This window comes from Vigna radiata, chromosome 6 (assembly GCF_000741045.1).
Source record: "Vigna radiata var. radiata cultivar VC1973A chromosome 6, Vradiata_ver6, whole genome shotgun sequence".
Lineage (NCBI taxonomy): Eukaryota > Viridiplantae > Streptophyta > Magnoliopsida > Fabales > Fabaceae > Vigna > Vigna radiata.
In genome coordinates, this window is record NC_028356.1 from 29,146,774 (window position 1) to 29,166,340 (window position 19,567).

Sequence of the window (19,567 nt, forward strand, 5' to 3'; positions counted from 1 at the left end):
CATTAATTCATGTCTACTTATTTATTTTTACCCTTTCTACGAGTAAATAAGATAAACTTATTAATTTTAATTGTAGCTACCAATTTTCAAAACAAAAATAATTTTTATTTGTAAGTGAAATTATTTTAAGGAATAAATACAAATTAAAAAGGATTGTGTATTAGAAAAAAAGATTTAATTCTTTTTTGAAACAGAATTTTTCTACGAGTGAATACGATAAAAGTTAGCAATTTTCGTTGTAGTTACCAATTTTCAATACATAATAATTTTTATTTATAAATGTAATTATTTTAAGGAATCAATACAAATTAAAAAGGACTGTGTAGTTAGAACAATGTTGTAATTCTTTTTTGAAACAGAAATGAAGTTGTTAGAATTGGACTATATAATTTTAACATTTTAATATAAATAATCTAGTTAAATCTTGACAAATATTTAGACATTTATAGTGTTTTAATTATAACAAGTAATATTATGATTTGATCATAATCAGTAAAATTAAGAGTTGCAACACATGTATTTTTTCTTTTATAAAGTTTAGAAAGACATGTTTCAATTCGATTCAATCAAATTTAAGACATTAAAAAAACACAAAGTTTTAATCTTAGCAATCAAAGCATGTGTTTCTTTATAGTCAAACTATAAGAAATGATATCAAACTATAATGTGTAATTCAGTACGAATATTTACATACAATTTTTTATTAGTAGGAAAAATGTTTTTATCTACATATTTTACTTACATTTTTATTTTTTTCATATGTAAGTTTGTGATACCCATGAATTTATATGTAAATATATTGTAATATCCCAATAAATATAACCAAAGCTATAATCCATTTTAGGAGTTAACATGAACAATAAAGAAGAACAGTAGTGAATAAGCATAGAGGTGAAAGAGATAGGAAAATATCATTAAAATTTAAAACTGTACAACAGTCAGATTAAATACAGTATTTACAAAATAGACCGAACGGTCTTTGACTGAATTGATTGACCAAATGGTCATCCACACAAAGGTTTCCTATACCGAACGGTTTTACAAAACCAGAACCGGACGGCTAGTTAACAGAAAATGAAATAAACTAGTCTAAAGGCCGGATGGGTCTGCATAGCTTTCAGGTACGGCCTCCACGGGTTGCTCGGCCTGTAAGGCATTCTCCAGAGTGTCCTCCAAAGCAGCTCCCAAGGTATCCTCCAAGGTACCCTCTGCTCACACCCAAAAGGATGATCATTGCAATGAAGGGAATAACCGGACGGTCAAATATCGAACGACAACATAAATAAAGACAGAACAGATAAGGGTAAGCTTATGTAAATTTAATTAATCCTTTCAACATACAAGTAAGCAAATAAACAGAACCAAATCAACATGTTATACACACAATTACTACACATGCATACTAAGTTCATCAACTTATGACCGACCACTAAGACACTGTCCGGACGGTATGAACCACGTAGCCCGACGTCCCTAGCACCCGGTATGGTGTAATAGCTGCCTTTACTTATCAGCTGCCACCCGAGGTTAGTCCTCAAACGATCATTTGTTCGTATGATCGCGGACCTCCCGCCATTCCCACACATGAGTAACCTTTCTCTACCTGAGAAAGCGTCATCACGGAATATCAGGATCAGGACGACACTGGGTCTGACCATATTCATACTTTACCAATCATCACCACTTCATGAGACATTCCTCCATTGGAATTCCCTTACTCAACCAAATTCAATATATGTTCATTATTACTTTCATCCTGGAAGGGTGTCAAGAAAATGATCGGATTATCAACGATAGAATAAAAGATGGAATGAGACAAGGATACATGACCGAATGGTCCAACAAGAACTAAAACTGGATGCCCTGGAACATTTATAATAGTTGACCGGCTGATCCGACAACGAATAGAACTATCCACCAAAGACTTAACACAATTAATGACCGGACATTCAAATCAAAAGTGAGACTGAATAACAGAAGAATGTCAAATGGTTGGCCGAATGGTCCGAAAAGGAATAAGACCGTAACCCAAAAGATTGACTATAAGTGATAGTCATCCGGACGGTTTGGCAAAGAATATTATAAAACCAGTACAAATCATGGTCGAAGGCTGGTCTAGGACCGGACACTTCTCAAACAGACGGAATAAGAAAGGAGAAACTCTTTAAAAAGGTAAAAGGACTTTAGTCCACAAACCGGACATTTCAATAAACAAAAGCTCACTAGACCATTCAGTCACTAAGTGACCGAACGGTTTCAAAAGAAGGAATATCAGATTTGCATATTTTACAATTTAAGTGTCAGCCTAAGGCCGAACACTTGTAAGACCAAACGCTTGGTTTACGACCAACGTTCTTAAGTAATTATCAACAATACATTAATTTAGATCAACTGAATTTTAGAAACTCACTATGCCGAACAGTCTGAACAGACCGGTCGGTAAAAGGGGAGGACCGAACGGTCCTAATGACCTTCGATCTCAGATTCACGTTTTCTCTAAGTTTTATACATTCCTATCAATGCAGAATTTAAAACTCATACTTATTATACAATTCATACAGCAACATACAATATTTCAATCATAAGAAATCAAACAACATACTTTAGATATCAAACATACATTAAATCAAGCATACATTTAAACCATACAGAGAAATTATAATTAAACTTTATAAGCTTCCCTTACCTCTAAATCCAGCTAGTACGTCTAAGGTTGATTGGCAGCAACTACCTCTTCTAAGGTTTCCAAAGTCTAGAGTGAAATACAAAAGTAGGTTCAGAGGAATAGTTTACAGGTACATGCAAGCTTTAATGGTGCATGCATGCAGGAAGTGAGAAAGCTTAAGTCAATAACGAAGTCTTTGGAACTTACCGGATGCAAACTGAAACCGAACGGTTCAAGTGAAAGGGACGAGCACCAGGAGTCTTCAGACGTGATCTGAATGGTGATCGGAACAGTAGATTGGTTAGGATTTTAGAGAGAAGGTTGGGAGGTTTTAGAGAGAAGGAGGAGAATTTGAGACTTCCAGAAAGTTTGAGTTTGAGGAAGAAGAAGATTGCATGGGAAAAGTGGCGTCAGGCTTCCAATCCCACCTTAAATACTGCCTCCACTTAGAACGTCCGGACCACTCCTAGCTTGCCACCTGACTTTCACTTCCTGGAAGTTAACATTCCTGCTGCTGCCACACAGATCACGGAAGAAGGGAATTAAAACTTGGCAGAGTTGGTCTCCCACTTTACCAGGGAAGACCGGACGGCTGACACGTGTACCCCACTAAGGAGGGGTATTAAACAGGGTGTGACACATATTACAAAAAATAATATTTGTAGAGTTAATCAATATACAATTTTGAGACCTTGCAACTGAAACCATTTAGAAAGAAATAATTCATTGTATAATTAAAGAATTCGTTGATGATAATAGATATATTATATAGGAATATTACGTATAGATTTAAAAAATTACTAAAAATAGTTAATAAAAAAATTATTTATTAAAGTCTTAATATTCTTTTTTTTTTCCTTGTTTGTTCCTAAGTCTTTGATTGTGTTCGTCTTCATTCACAACTTTATGTAGTAGTATTCTTTCTTCTTTCGTTTCGATAATCGTTCCTTAACTTTTTTTCTTTTTTCATTCCTTCTTCTTTGTTATTTTTTTGGTTTATTTTGAAATTTCTTTAGGTTTTCACAACTTTTAACATATATAATTTGAGTCGATATCATTTCAATCTATTTATTTAGAGAAGATAATTCAAATTTAATGAGTTTTTAATTTTTTTTTAATAAATTATTTTAATTATTATTAAATTCAAAAATTATTTAAATAAATATTAATAATATTTTGTAGTCAATTTTGATCGATGTTAATTTTTTTTGTTAGAGTTCTTATATATTTTTTCAATTTATATTTGCAAAACATCTTCTTAATATATGTCGAACAAGATTATTTTTGAATTATGAAATGTTAAATCTTTTGAGATAGGATCATTTATTACTCTCAACTGTTTAATGTTCTCACATGTTTTGAAGTTTAACAAACAACAATAAAATAAATGAACATATGACAAAATGTTATCTTTGTAAAAAATAATATCAATGAAAAAGCCTTATGAAATCTAAATATCTAAAAGAAAAACTTTAGTAAACACGCTATTATTATACCTTGCTAAATAATATTAAACGAGCTTTCACTATATCTTGCAAAATAATGAACAAAATTATGTGTTTGGTAAGCATGTTAAAAGATATTAACATTGCTTAGGAAACATGTATTGAATGTCATCTCGATAAACACACTCTTGAACCAAACTAAGATCACTAAACAAAGTGCTATTAGTAAAAACCCTATACAGGTCAAACGATACCTTGTACCAAACAACATTTTCATTTAACGATGAAACCTTTAAAAACCGCTTGGTATCTCTACAAAAATGCTTAACTGCTTAAATCTTGTTTGAATGATAGAAAATTTGAAAAACTAATAGTTGTTCCGAACACGCATTAAAGAGTATTAAATACACAATGTTTCAAAATAAAAAAAGTGATAAGAAAAAAAACATATTTGTCTGCATGATATATACTCTACTTTTTGCAGTTGCCTATGTCAAGTATCCACATGCTCTATCATATATAATGTAGAAGTGGACATTAGAGACAAAGAAGACATTCACGAAATGTTTTCACCATCAAACGTCATGTTACAGAGTTCGTACAATATACTTTTGCTAAAGTACTAAAAAAAATGTCTGCTCTCATAAGTTGACTTTAATGTACGATTGCTACCTACAAAAAAGGCTAAGAAAATATGAAGATAAAGAACAAGCACTATCTAACGGATATTTTCTCTTGACGCCTATAAATTAAAGATCCTTGAAGAGAAGATCAAGAGTGTAGGCATACAAATACAAAAGAAATCATATAAGAAGAAAATCAAATACAAAAGAAAGAAAATACTCTCAAGCTTCATAGAATCATAAGCTTACACTTGTAAGAAGAAAGAAAACTCTAAAAAGTCATTTAGATTGAATTGCATTGTAAACACACCCTCTCTATGAAAGTAATTGTCTAAGAAATTGTAAGAAATTTGATTAATTACACATTCTAAAGAGAATACAAACACTTAATAATTAACTTTGTTGAGTTAAACAATAGCTAGACAATGTATCAGGTTGATACAAGGTTTGTCTAGTGGAAACTATAAGTGGGTAAAACTCAACTAGAGAGTGGATTAGGAAAATATTGGGATCATTTAAGAATATTGAGAGTGGTGAAGAATACTGCATAACCAGGAGTGGTTGATAATTGGTTCTAGTTAAAGTAATAGAGGTTAATAGGATTGACTAGGTGATACCATAAGTGGTGCAATTACTCAGTTGTAATCTTATTGAAGATTATAGTGGAATCCTCTAAGAGGTCTTAGAGGAGAACTGGACATAACTTAGTGGAGTGAACCAATATAAAATAATTGTGTGCTTACTATTTATAAGGGGAACTTAGTCTCTTTATATCTTAGTTTTGATGATGAATGTTAAATGATTAATAACGTTTTCTTGCACAACAAAATAACGTAAAAAGTGTTTATATCTTTAACATGTGTGTCCTAGATGATTGAATACATTAATGATAAGTGAATCATGTTTGTAATAAATTAGAAATCTACTTTCTGGTATAAATAATTGATTACTTGAAGTGTGTAATCTATTAGATTTAGCCAATACACTTAGAGAGCTTAACAAGGGCAAATCACTCTATTATAATCGATTATACAAGGTACATAACCGATTAAAACAAAGAGAAAGCCATAATTTGTTATATAAGTGAGATAATCTATTAAGGATAACAAATGGATGACTAATGTGGTTAAGTGTTAATATAATCGATTGCATAAGTTTGATAATCGATTAAAACATAGAGCGTAGTCCAATCCATTACACACTTAGTCTAATCTATTAAGACTGTTAGAAGAAACAGTCATAGGCATAAGTCATGAAATAATCAATTACACACATAGGATAATATATTAAAACAGAGAAAAAGCATAACAAATTATGCAATTAACATAATGATTATTCTGTGATAGGATTTTAAAATCTTATATATATGTGACTTGAAACATGTTTCAACAATGTTACAATTTTCAAATACTAACATTTTCATTGAGCTCTGATTACAGGTGATCTCAACAAACATTCTTGGAGGATCTAAGCTGCATTGGTTGATTACACATTAAGATTCATTCAAGACTTTGGAATATGTTGGTTCTGATTCAATCTGCACTTGGAGAGTGTGATAAAGATAAGGTTCATCATCAATCCGTGGATTGTACATCTGTGTGAGGATGGCTAGGTATGAAGAGTTGTTTGTAAGAGATTGAGTGTTTTCATCTCTTGTTTTACTATTTTGATTTTGAGTGGTGAGAGGAGTGCAATTAAAAGTTGTCATTGTATTCTCATATACTCAATCATTATAATGGATTCCCTTCAACTTAGGTTGTTGAAGGAGGATTGGATGTAGATTTGTGATAGTCGAACTAGTATAGATTGTGTGTCTTGATCTTTCTCTCTTGCTTTTTATCTGTGTTGATTCATTTGCCTTTGATTATTGATTTCAAGTTCAAGAATTCATAAAGATTTCTAAAAGATTTTAAAAAGGGTTAAAACCAATTCACCCCCACCCCCTCTTGGTTTGAGATATAAGGTTTCTCTTTTCTAACACTTACTACTTTAGCCTTGCAAAATGTTTTACTTATAAACTCTGCAGTTGCATGTTAACACACTTTTTATAAAAGCTCTTGCCACCAAACACTATCTTTATTAAGAGTTATCTTTATCAAAACACTGTAGTAGATTTGCATAAACAATTAAAAAATATTTTATCTCTGAACTTACAGTTCAAACAAAACTTTATAAATCAAGTGTTTGACAACTTATGTAAACCGTTTAATCCTTAACAAAGTTGTTAAACTACCTTTTGGTGAAAAGTTTTCCACGACACTATTCACCCCTCCACCTTCTAGTATTTTCTAGTTACTTCAGTTGGTATCAGAGCTAACCTCACGGGGTTAGTTCTTAACAACACTCATGGAAACAATCTTGAGACATGAAAAACGAAGGCTATGCCATTAACCGCCATTCTCAATTCAAAGGAGAGAAGTTCGACTACTAGAAACAAACAATGATAACATTCTTTGAATCTAGTCGCATTGATATGTGAAATGTTGTCGAGAATGGCAACTATATACCTATTGACGAAAAAGGAGAGCCATTTGTAAGAAGTAAATGGACCGACGAGCATATATAAAGGTACCTACTAAACTCCAAAGCTTATAACTCTTTAATGTGTGCTCTTTCTGAAAAGGAATACAAAAAAGTTCACGCCTATCAAGGAGCAAATGAAATGCGGGACACTCTAGTCGTAACATTGGAAGGATCACGTAAGGTAAAAAAAAAAAAAACTTAGTCTACTAACCAAACAATATGAGCTATTCACCATGATAGAAAATGAAAATATTCAAAGCATGTTCAGTATATTCCAAACAATCCTTAATGAGCTTAAGTCCCTAGGAAAGTCCTACGACAACTTCAATCTCATTGAAAAGATCCCATGCAGTCTTCTTAGACATAGGAGACCACAAGTTATTGCGCTCAGAACATCGAAAAATCTTGATGGCATGAGTCTAGAGGAGTTGGTCAAAATTCTTAAGGTGCACGAGCATGAACTTCAACAAGATGGCTCAATAAAGAAGGAGAAGAGCATTGTAATTAAGGCCACCGAAAGATATCTACAAAGGCTCTCGGAACGGATGAATCCTCACAAGAATGTGATGATGAAGAAGACTCTATGGATGAAAATGAGAAAGAAGAACTTTCATTCATCTCCAGAAAGCTTCACTCAATGTGGAGAAGGAAAAGAGGGACAATGTTCAAGGGTAAACACATGGGGTCTAACTCAAGAAATAATCAAAAGGACAAACGATTAAAAGGAACCATAGTCTGTTATGAGTGCAATAAATCTAGACACATCAAGTTTGAATGTCCCGATCTTGAAAAGATAAAAAGAAGAATTGTTGGTCCCAAACATGATAAGAAAAAAGTACAATTGAGCACCTGAGAAGATATGGACACCTCTGACGAAGAAGAAGAAAAATTGTGCCTCGTGGCAAGAAACGTTGAATGCTCATCAGGTGACTCTAATGAAGAGATATACTTTTATAACTTGTACTCTGTCATTCATGCATATTATGAATTGCTTTCACACTCTTCCAAATTGTCTAACACAAACAAACTTTTGCAAAAATAAAGCAAACAACTTTTAGAAGAAAATAGTGCTTTAAAAGAAAAAGTAACATCTTCCAAGGATGATGTGACATCTCTCAAACAAAATGTTAGCAATATCAAAGAAAAAGTTATTTGATTCAGAAAGAATAAAAGGGAATTTTTTTTAAAAAAATAATAAGCTTAAAGAGGACACAATTATGGTTGAAGATGTTAAACGCGTCGAGTCTCTCAAACATGAAAACAACACTCTAACCAAAGTGTTAAACAAAACACTTGAGGGGAGCGAATTGTTTAAGATTCCTGCTCAAAGATAATAGACATCCCTTTTACAAGAAAGGCTTAAGATTTAATAAGAATGATGCAAATTGTGCTGAAAAAACCAAGAACATTAAATTTGTTAATTTGTCTAGTGATGCATCGAATTTTAAAATGAAGAAGAAAATGCACGCAACTAACAAGCAAAGACCCAATACAATATGAGTACTTAAAAGCAAAATAGTTTCTCTTACAGACCTACTTGATAACAGAAAGGAAAACCATGTCATGGTACCTGGACAATGGATGCTTGATAACGGTCCAAAAACCGTTATTTTCATACTTAAATTTGATAGTAAAACACACCCTTTATGCCTTAGAATGAGCTTTAAATCAAGTAAAACACTTAGTTGTGTCTTGTGAGAGTCAAAAGTTGGTTTTAGCGATATTATGCTTGTTTTACATTGTTTTGTAGGGTTTTTAGATGAATTAAAGATGGAAGTAAAGTACGGTAGACTTAGACCCATGAAAGAAGGAGAAAAATGATGAAAAGAAGGGTCAAGTGAGCCGCTGAGCGCCAGAACGGTCCACTGAGCACTCAGAGCGATTAGAGGGAAACTGCTCAGCGGCAAAACTGACCGCTGAGCGGTGAATTTAGGCGCCTGAGCGGTTGTCTGTTTTTATTAGATAGATTCTGTAATCTTTTTGTTATCTTTCTGGGCTTATATATAGCCTCAGTGCGAATTAGAAGGAGATTCTTTTGGCAGAGAGAAACGTCCAAAGCTATTCCACACACCTTGGAGGAGGTTCCTTGGATGCTTAGGCTCCAATCAACCAAGTTTAGGGTTATTTCTTCCATTCTTTTATCATATTTCATCTAGTTTCACCATGATTATGGTGAACTAAACCCTTTGTTGTTGGGGAACAATGTAATATTTTGAAACTCTCATATATTCAAATTCTTATTTATTTCATATGCTTGTCATATACTTATTTATCAATTGTTGGGTTCTCATATGTACTTTAATGCTTTTATTGTTTAAGTCATTCAGTAAAAGCTGTTTGTCTTTATCGATATGTGGACGTACGATAATGTCATGAACTGGTGAGAAATTCCTTGATTATGTTAATACCGCCTAGGGATAGGGGTAGGACGGTCAATTGTATTTGCTTCTGATCTCATTGCATTATTGGTTACTAGGGGAGGCTAGGGATAACAAGCCGGTAATTAATAATAGGCTCTTTTCACCAAGAAATTGGGTTTAGGATAGACTAGAAAGTTTGCATGACAATTGGATAAATAAGTGAAGTAAATAAGAAGAGTAGATATATGAGAGTGGATAAGATGAAATTGTAAACCCCAACAACACCATTCATCCATAGTTTCTCAAACCCAATTGAATCAACTGCATTTGCATGTTTATTTTTGTTCGTTACATATAACTACCAAATTAATTCTTTTCTCAAGTCTTACGCGATTTGTTTACATGAAAAGTAAGGCCTAAGAGTCCTTTGGGAAGAACGATATTGGGTTTACCAATTATATTACTTGATAACGATCTGGTACACTTGCTAGTGGCTTAACAATGCTCGCGACATAATGAGAGAAAAGTGTATGTTCCCAAGCCTAAAGAGTAAGAAAGGAGGAACAATCACCTTTGGAGGAAACCAGAAAGGCTAAATCATCCGAATTGGAAAGATAGGTACAAACATTCTCCCATCTATTGATAATGTCTAATTAGTTGATGGCTTAAAGAAGAATCTGCTGAGCATAAGTTAATTATGTGACAACGACTATAATGTTACTTTTGAAAAAAGCCAATGCAAAGTTTTATATGATAAGGGTCTGCTAGTATTTACCATAAATAGGCAAGACAACTTGTGTAAAATAAATCTAAATGAATTGCTATCTCAAAGTGTTTCTTGTTTAATATCTATAAAAGATGAGGCAATATCATGGTGTGATAATTATGGACATGCAAGTATGAGATTAATCTCAAAGCTTCAATGTCATGACCTTGTGAGAGGACTACCAAAAGTATCATTTAATGATACAATCTTTTGTAGTGCTTGCATGAAAGGTAAACAAGTCAGAGAATACTTGAAGTGGGTAAAACTCGGTTGTAGTCAGAGTATAATGGTGGTTACTTAGAGTGACTAGGGATACCAGGAGTGGTGAGAATATTCGATTGTAATATTATTGAAGGTTATAGTGGAAACCTCTAAGTTCTTAGCGGAGACTCGACGTAGTTTGGTGGAGCGAACTAGAATAAAAACAACCGTGTGTTTATTGCTTTATTATTTCTAATTGCTTTTCTTACAAATCCTGCAGTTGCAAATTGTTACAAAAGCTCTGATCATCAAACGTCTTTCATTAAGAGCTAATTTTATTACAACACTGTCGCAAACATATTAAAATGATTGAAAAACATTTGCGAAAAGGAACTTATAATTTGAATTGAATTTTAAAAGTCGAACGTTTAACAACTTACGTAAACTTTTCAATTATTGATAAAACTGTTAAATTGTCTCCTTTGCCAAAATTTTTTCTTTAACATTATTCAACCCTCTTTTAGTGTTTTTCCAGATACTTCAATATAATTTTGAAAAAAGTGATTTCTAGAGAAATAAGTAATGAAACTCATTTATAAAACTTATATTTATGCTTAAGCATTTTAATATTAAAATAATTGAGTCTTATTATTTTAAAGACTTTCAATTCCAAAATATCATTTTCTAAGTTCACACAATTCATGCCTAAATTAAACCACATGGATTTGAACTTAATTTTAGTCAAGTCAAATCAAACTCACATTCAACCGAAATAAAAAATGATTAAATTTAAATAAACAATCACTTAAATAGTAATATTAATGAAATGATTATTTTAAATTAATTTTTTTAAATATTAAAATTAAAAAATAAATGTGAAGACCAATGATAATCCTTTTTATATGTATAGCTGTATATAATATCACTAATTTAGTAAATTAGAAACACTATTAAAATATTTACTTAAAAGTATTATTGATATTTTAAATGATTAGATTGAAATTTAATGTTTTAGTTAATATATATTTAAATAACTGATATTAATCATTAATATTAATATTAATAACGTTCATTTTTTTAAATATTTTTTTACTAATTTACTATTTTATAAATATGTTTCAAATTAATTTTCAATAACGTTCAAATAATTAAATTTTAGAACTCAGTTCACAGTTTCAATCCCAAAAAGTTTAAATGCAATCTAGAAAGGTAATATAAAAATGATTTAATTTCTGTATTAAGTTAACTTATCACCTTAAAATTTTATTAATAAAACAATTATTTTAATTTTAAAAATTATTTATAGGATAAAATTAAAAAGTAAAACATAAAAGAAGAATCTTCTTTATAAGTAGAATAATTATTTTAATTTTAAAAAATATTTAAGGGATAAAATTGAAAAGTAAATATGAAAAAAAAGAAACAAAATTTTCTTTATATACATATAGATATAAATTATAAGTAAAATAATAATTTTAATTTGAAAAAAAATAATGAAAAAGATAAAAGTGGAAAACAAACATAAAGAAGAAAACAAATACTCTTATATAAATATAAAAGTATAAATGTAGATGATATCATCAATAAATTACAAGCACTGTCAAATTTTTTACTTAAAAGTATTATTAATATTTTAAATGTTAGATTGAAATTTAATGTTTTAGATCAAAATATATTTAAATTACGGATATTAATTATTAATATTAATTATTAATATTAATAACGTTCAATTTTAAAATATTTTATTCACTAATTTACTATTTTATAAATATATTTCAAATCAAATTTCAATAACATTCAAATAATTAAATTTCAAAACTCACTTCACAGTTTCAATCCCAAAAGTTTAAATGCAAACTAGTTTCACAATATTAAAATGATTTTCTTTATTAATACGTTAACTTCTTAACGATAAAACTTCAATATAATATTTTACATAAAAATATATTTAAGTTACTAACTGTTATTATTATTAATAATTTTTTATAAATAAAAACCTTACATTAAATAATGGTGAGAAGTAAATGAATGAATAAATTTAATTTTAAAATTTTTAATATTAAGTTATTGACTACTTTATATTGTATATTTTTTTTTTCATTTTATCTTTTTAATAATCATTATTTTAAATTAGAATAATTATCTTATCAATTTATTCTTTATATAACTATTTATTTATATTATTTTTATAATTAAAAATGTTAACACATGGCAAGTGTTTCCACTAATGAAAATAATAATAAAAAAATCCTGCACACTGAAAGAGCATTTTCAACAGAAAAACAAAACAAAATTGAAAGTGTCCTTTGGTAACTGACCTAGGAACTATTTCTCTTTAAGAACAATTAAAAAGTATATTAGAATTAATAGAACTTGAAGGTTCTATTAATGGAATTATTTAATTTTTATATTTATTGATGAAAAATATTTCTATCTTTTTCTCATGTTTCTATTCTTTTTTCCTCCATTCTCTTTACCACTCCTCTCGTTTTCTCTCCTTTTTTTTGAGAAATCACGTAGTGCTTCTCTTCCAACTTCTCTTTCTCTCTCTAGGGTTTCGCTCTCATTCTAGATTCACAACAGATACTATCTGTAGATGCTTTGCTTCTTCTCCCAACCTCCTTTACTTGATCCGGATTCGAATTCCTGACATATATTTTTTTTCCGATCCGGTTTTAACCAGATTCGAATTCGAACATTCAATCCTTGATTCCGTGACGTTGAGTTTACTTTTGGAAGTACTTTTCGATGGTTACAGTAGCTTAGAGAGTTCAATATTGAAAAAAGGTCTTGATCCTTTTGCATTTTTATTGGATAATTGTATAAATTAATAATTATGATGATTATGATTATCTGTGGTTTGTGAACTTGAAACCTTTTAATTAATTTTTTCCCCTTTTTAATCTCTGTTTGCTTTATATCAGATTTCATTTATTGTTGGGATTTAAAAGTGTTTGTGTGTTTTTCCTGTGATTTGCTAGGTACATCAGGTAGATGGTATGCGGGAGTTGTTTAAGGTCTTTTTTGGTTGTTCAAGCTGGAACCTTCGCCAACAGAGTGAGAATCAACGGATTTGGGAGGAGTTTGCGGGTAGTTAGTGGTTTTTCTTCGAATAGTGAATACAAGACAATTACAGGGATGATGGTTGATACGGGTTCTATGTCAAGGGCTGGACCCCTTGTTGATATGATGCCGGAGAAAGATGATGATGGTCGGTTTGCCAGTGGAGGGTGGAAATGGTGAATATGATTCTCACAACTTGCTTTCAACTTGTGCTGACGCCTTGAAAAGGGCATATATATGTTCTGATTCCATAGATGGAATGTTTACTTTGTTGCCTTGGTACTATATTTAACATCCCCACTGGCTGTTGGAGTTAAGCGATTATAACATAATAGTTCCTACAGTCTCTAACTTGGATTATTAGATTTACTATTTGAAGAGAACTTTGACTTGAAAGAAACAGTTTTATGTTTGGAATGGGTAATTTGGAATTGCTTTTTATTTGACCTTGTAAGGAAAACTATTCTTGACTACCTTAACAAAAAAAGTGATTGGCATTTCTTTTAGTTTATAAAACATAATGGGGAAACTTCTGAGATTGAGAGACAATTTTAAGGTGATATCACTGCCAAAATAACCTTTATTGTTCAAAGAAGGATTTTCAAAGGCCCTGAAAGGGTTCTTAAATCATTTGGTTCATGTGCTGGTTTGGTTTTGCTTATTGAACTGTATTTCTTTTTGCTCAATAAAAGCAACAAATATTCTTATTTCTACGAGGTGTAGACTGGGGAACATAGAAGAAGGCCATAGTGAAAATAATAGGAAACTATAAATAGAACCAAACTCCCTGTGCCTTGAAAGGTCAAGTTCTTTTTGTGGGAGGAAATACTATTATGTGGTGGAAGCCTGGATATTAGTAATTTATACTTGAAAGCTGAAATCAAGGAGTTAAATTCATATTATTTCACTCTAATCCTTTTAATTTTCTTAGTTAAATCCATCATTAATCCATACTATGAAAAATCATTGTGAAATTTTACTAAGAGCTTGCATTGGAAGAGTGACATTAATAAACAATTTAATTTGCTTTCTTTACTGGATTTGGTGTTGCATGATGTTATACTTTTGCTGATATATATTGTGATCTAATGGTGCTTATTTCATCAAATTTTTATTTGGCAGTGAAGATGGAAGGCTTAGCTGTGGGTATTCAAGTTTTAGGGGGAAGAGAGCAACAATGGAAGATTTTTATGATATCAAGACATTGAAGATTGGTGACCAATCAGTATGCTTATTTGGAATATTTGATGGTAAGATTTTCTGCTGGACTGCATGGGAGAAAAAATAGTTCTTTGATCTCAGTATATGTGTATTTGTTCTCCTGTCATGCAATTATGGTAACATGCAAATAAATATTTAAAATTCCATACAGGTCATGGTGGTTCTCGTGCTGCTGAGTATTTGAAGGAGCATCTCTTTGATAATCTCTTGAAGCATCCAAAATTTTTGACAGATGCCAAATTGGCTATAAGTGTGTTCGCTTTCTCTCAATTATTGTCATGAATGTCTTGTTGTAATGTCTGTTGTTTATAATTTATTAATTCTTTCTTGTGTGCTTCAACATTGTTGAAAGTATTTGATGGTTATCCATCTCTTGCTTGTCATTTTTTCTTGTGTGATCTGTGGCTGGATTCCTGCAAGGAATGTTTTTGGTCTTCCATCACCAATTTTTGTAATTATAATAACCTCAACGAGCTTGCAGGTGAAACATATCAACAGACTGACGCTAACTTTCTGGATGCCGAAAAGGACACTTTCAGGGATGATGGATCTACAGCTTCGACAGCAGTCTTGGTTGATAACCATCTTTATGTAGCTAATGTTGGAGATTCTAGGACCATAATATCAAAAGCTGGTAAAGGTAAAGTAATAACCTACTATTTTATGACATCTTCTATTTATAGTTTTTATTAATTATCTTGTAATATTGTAAAGTTTAAGTTGTCATATTCTTTATAAATTCTGATGTACTATTTAGTAATATGTTAATAATATTTCTCTTTAAAAATTAAAAGAATTGTTTATATTTTAATGATGTGATGTTGGTGGAAAGCTTCTTGATGATGTAAATACAGAGATCACGTGGAAGATGCAGCATTTCAGAAAAGATTTGTCTGATCATAGGATAAATTTTCTCCTATAGTTCCATTTGAATACATTTTACAAATAAGATTGGTAGTAATATTGTTAACTAATTGTTTCTCTTTTGGCAGCAATTGCTCTCTCCGAGGATCATAAGCCAAATAGAAGTGATGAAAGGAAGAGAATTGAGAATGCTGGTGGTGTTGTCATGTGGGCAGGTTAGATTAGATATTATATTTCAGGCACATAAATGGCCTTATTAAATAGTTCCGCTGTTGAAGTTTTGCTTCTGGCACATTTAGTGTATCATACAATGGTGATGGGTTGTTTCCCATGTTATCTATGGCCACAATTGAGATTACAAGTAATTTATGGTGAGATTGGAAGCTTGAGCTGACTTTATCTTGGATCCTTTTGATCAGTGGTCATGTTGGCAACTTGAAACAATATTGATATGCATGGATTTATGTTCTTGCTGATGGATATTCCATATTTTTCCCCACTTTTTATCTGTACAGTTTTTTGCTATATCTCATTTAATCTTATATAAGTACAGAGTTATATAAATTCATTGATGCGATTTTATTATTAAATTTTCTTTGGTAAATTTGGAACAAAGTATAAGTCATTGATAACATCTATACAAAATTGCCGTACATAGGATTGGATTGGAAAGTGAAGGTAACTGTTATGGAATATGGAATAGTATGGAACGTACTTTCATACCTAAAATGCAAAAATAAGAAAAACAGCCTTGTTAGTAACATTTAGTTAAACCTTTAATTGAAAACAGATAAGGTGACATATAACATGTAAAGTAACAAACTCACATTAGCTAACATTGCAATTTTACTCCAAATCTAGATATAGAAGGCATTCACCAAATAAAAGTTAAAACTTAAACAGATAAGGTCACAAATGACTTGTAAAGTAACAAATTTACACTAGCTAACACTGCAATTTTACTCCAAATCTAGATTTAGAAGGAACTCACCAAATAAAATGCAACTTTAAACGAAAACAGTCCAACCCTAGATCTCTTTAGCTAATTATTCAGTGCAGCAAAAACAGTGTCAGAACTGAAACCCCAGTCCAAACTGTTGCAACATAGAGAAGTAGGAAAGAGAAGAAAACTAATGCAGTATTTAAATGGCCTGAAGTTGATTAAATCAAATACCCAGATGAATCGGCACCAAGAGAATATCAGATATAAAGCTGATACGAGACTATGGAAACAAGCTGATCAGGTTGTCTCCTAGCAGTACAAAGCAAATGACCTCAGGGAAGTGATCAAATTGCCATTACCGAGTCTTTTTTGTGGCAGCAGATCAGCACCAGAGGGGGTGCAGGGTTTGACTGCGTGGGAGCAAAATCAAAATGGGAAGAAGAAATAGCGCTTGCATGCAGGCTGGGGTTGGTTTTCTGGGTTTTTCAGTAATGGGCTTTCTGGTCATCATGGTTGGATTGTTTGGCAACACCCAATATGATATTTCAAGAGAAACTTTCTCAGTATGATGGGATTTCTGGGTGCCTCCAAATTTCTGTGATGTCATATGAGCAAGATAACATTCTTTCCTATCATGCATCAATGTGTTTTGGGGATGTGTGGACTTTAATAAAGTGGATAAAACTACTGGTCTTTTGTATTACTTGTTCCATGTTTCACCACAAATAATTTTGTTAATGTAGGTGTTGACCTATGTATTGTTGGACATTAAATTGATTTATGCAAGTAGTATACATGTTTTGAACTTATACTTAGAATAATATGTTTTATATCTTTACCTTAGAAGCTGGCCAAACATCCAAGGAATGGATGATTAATTTGGGCAGGTGATATTTACTTTGCTTATTTTGCTGGTCAGGTACTTGGAGGGTAGGAGGGGTTCTAGCAATGTCTCGGGCCTTTGGAAATCGTATGTTGAAGCAGTTTGTTGTAGCAGAACCTGAGATCCAGGTGATTCTTGATTATTGTGTGAAAATCTGAAAATTAATGGTCTATTAATAGCTAAAGATGATTCATTGTAATTAGTTTCATTGGATAACTAGTACCTAGTTTTACAAGGAAATAAATTGGTAGGATAAAGTTTAATAATATTACAATTCTAGCGGTTGAACATTTGTTAAGAAGATTAGTGGGTCGTGACTCAAATTTTCAAGCTGCAATTAAATTCTCTATTTACATTAGTAAGTTCTCTATTTACATTAGTATTACATAAGCATGACCATATTTAAAAAGTACTTTTTAACACCTATTAATTTTGAAGTTACTAAAAGGCTTTTACTTGTGATTAAGATGACACTTAGAGAGAAAAACTGAAAAGCCCGTTGCGTAAGACTTCATGGCCCTAAAAACTGAAACCAACAACCTTTACATTGCACTAGTTAAACTATAAGAAATAGAAAGGCATTGATCTAAAACCATGTTTTTCTATGACAGCAAGGATGCTTTATTTATAATAAGAAAAAATAAATGCAATAAATTGAGGACATATGATATCCTTTAATAATAAAGATATGATACATGAATAGACAAAAATACTCCTAACATACATATATAATCTAGAGATTCTAATGATAAAAGGTCACCCACCACCTTATTTCAATGATTATAATGCTCTTCCTCAAGCTGGAACGTGTAAGTCATGTTTGCTCAGCTTGCTATACATATGATCATCCTTGGTCCTCTTAGATACATGGTGAATATCTGGGCTAATTGTTCACTAGAGTTCACAAATATGGTGATGTTTTAATGCTCGAACATTTTTCTTGTGAAATGATAATCTACCTCAATATTCTTGGTCCTCTCACAAAAGAGAGAACTAGAAACAATGTCAATGCTACCTGGTCGTCACACATAAGGTGCATTTTGGAATTTTCTTCTAATTTAAGCTATTTGTGGATTTTCTTTAGCCATATGAGCTCAGAAGTGACTAATGTCATTGCCTTGTATTTTACTTTTGCACTTAATATTGTCACCACATTTCATTACTTTTCCATGATATTAAATTACCTCCATCTGTTGAAAGTAGTGCTCTATTTTATTTTAGACCCTGCCTTGTCGGTGTTAAAATACCTAATGTAGGTATTTTCCTTATCTTATACATTTTAGGATCTTTGGACTGCATCCCAATGATCTTGACAACATTAGAGACGTGTCACAATTTAGAGTTGAAAATGAGACTTATTATTATTCTCAAATCATAAGAAATACATTCTCAAACCTTCTATTTGTAATAATCTAGTTTTCCTAAAAAGGGAAATAGGGAAACTAGGAAACCTAGGGAAAAATAAAATAAAATAAAATATTATGTATCAATCTTCCTCTAATTAGTAAGATCCTATAGATATTATCCCATATTACAACATTTAGCTTACTGTAAGCGTATCTCCTAGGGTCTATACGACCCTTCTTGGTTAGTTACAACTTTCACTCAAATCTATTGATGTGTTCATAGGCTTAGCGTTTAACATCCCTGTTTCTTCTAGATTTTCAGAGCATATTTCCTTAAGATATGACTAAAACATCCTTGGATTGAAACTTCTATACCAAGGGAATGTATCAAGTGTTCATGATCTTTTGTCCCAAGTTGTGGAGCAAGATATTGTTTTAGTTGGCACTTTATCACTACTTGGGATAACTGTGGAAAATAATACTGATTTATTATTCGAATCATAAAAAATACATCATGATATCCTTTATTTGTAGTAATCTAATTCTCCTAAAAAGGGAAATAGGAAAACTAGGAAATCTTGAAAAAATAAAATAAAATAAAAGATTATGTATCTATTTTCTCTAATTAGGAAGATTCTAAAAGATATTATCTCAAATTAAAACA

At 31.4% G+C, this 19,567-nt stretch overlaps 1 protein-coding gene across 2 annotated transcripts in view; it reads left to right on the forward strand.

Annotated features, from left to right (window-relative positions):
• Positions 1-13,040: 13,040 nt before the first annotated feature.
• The window catches only part of LOC106764775 (probable protein phosphatase 2C 76), a 17,069-nt gene continuing 10,542 nt past the window's right edge, over positions 13,041-19,567 (forward strand). The window contains exons 1-7 of one of the 2 annotated variants that reach the window (XM_014649162.2): positions 13,041-13,370; positions 13,565-13,822; positions 14,769-14,896; positions 15,019-15,117; positions 15,349-15,507; positions 15,860-15,946; positions 17,594-17,685. In XM_014649162.2, the coding sequence (XP_014504648.1) occupies positions 13,578-13,822; positions 14,769-14,896; positions 15,019-15,117; positions 15,349-15,507; positions 15,860-15,946; positions 17,594-17,685 (810 nt within the window). In that variant the 5' untranslated portion in view covers positions 13,041-13,370; positions 13,565-13,577. The remainder of the gene's footprint in view (positions 13,371-13,564; positions 13,823-14,768; positions 14,897-15,018; positions 15,118-15,348; positions 15,508-15,859; positions 15,947-17,593; positions 17,686-19,567) is intronic. The other variant, XM_014649163.2, reaches the window with a different exon arrangement.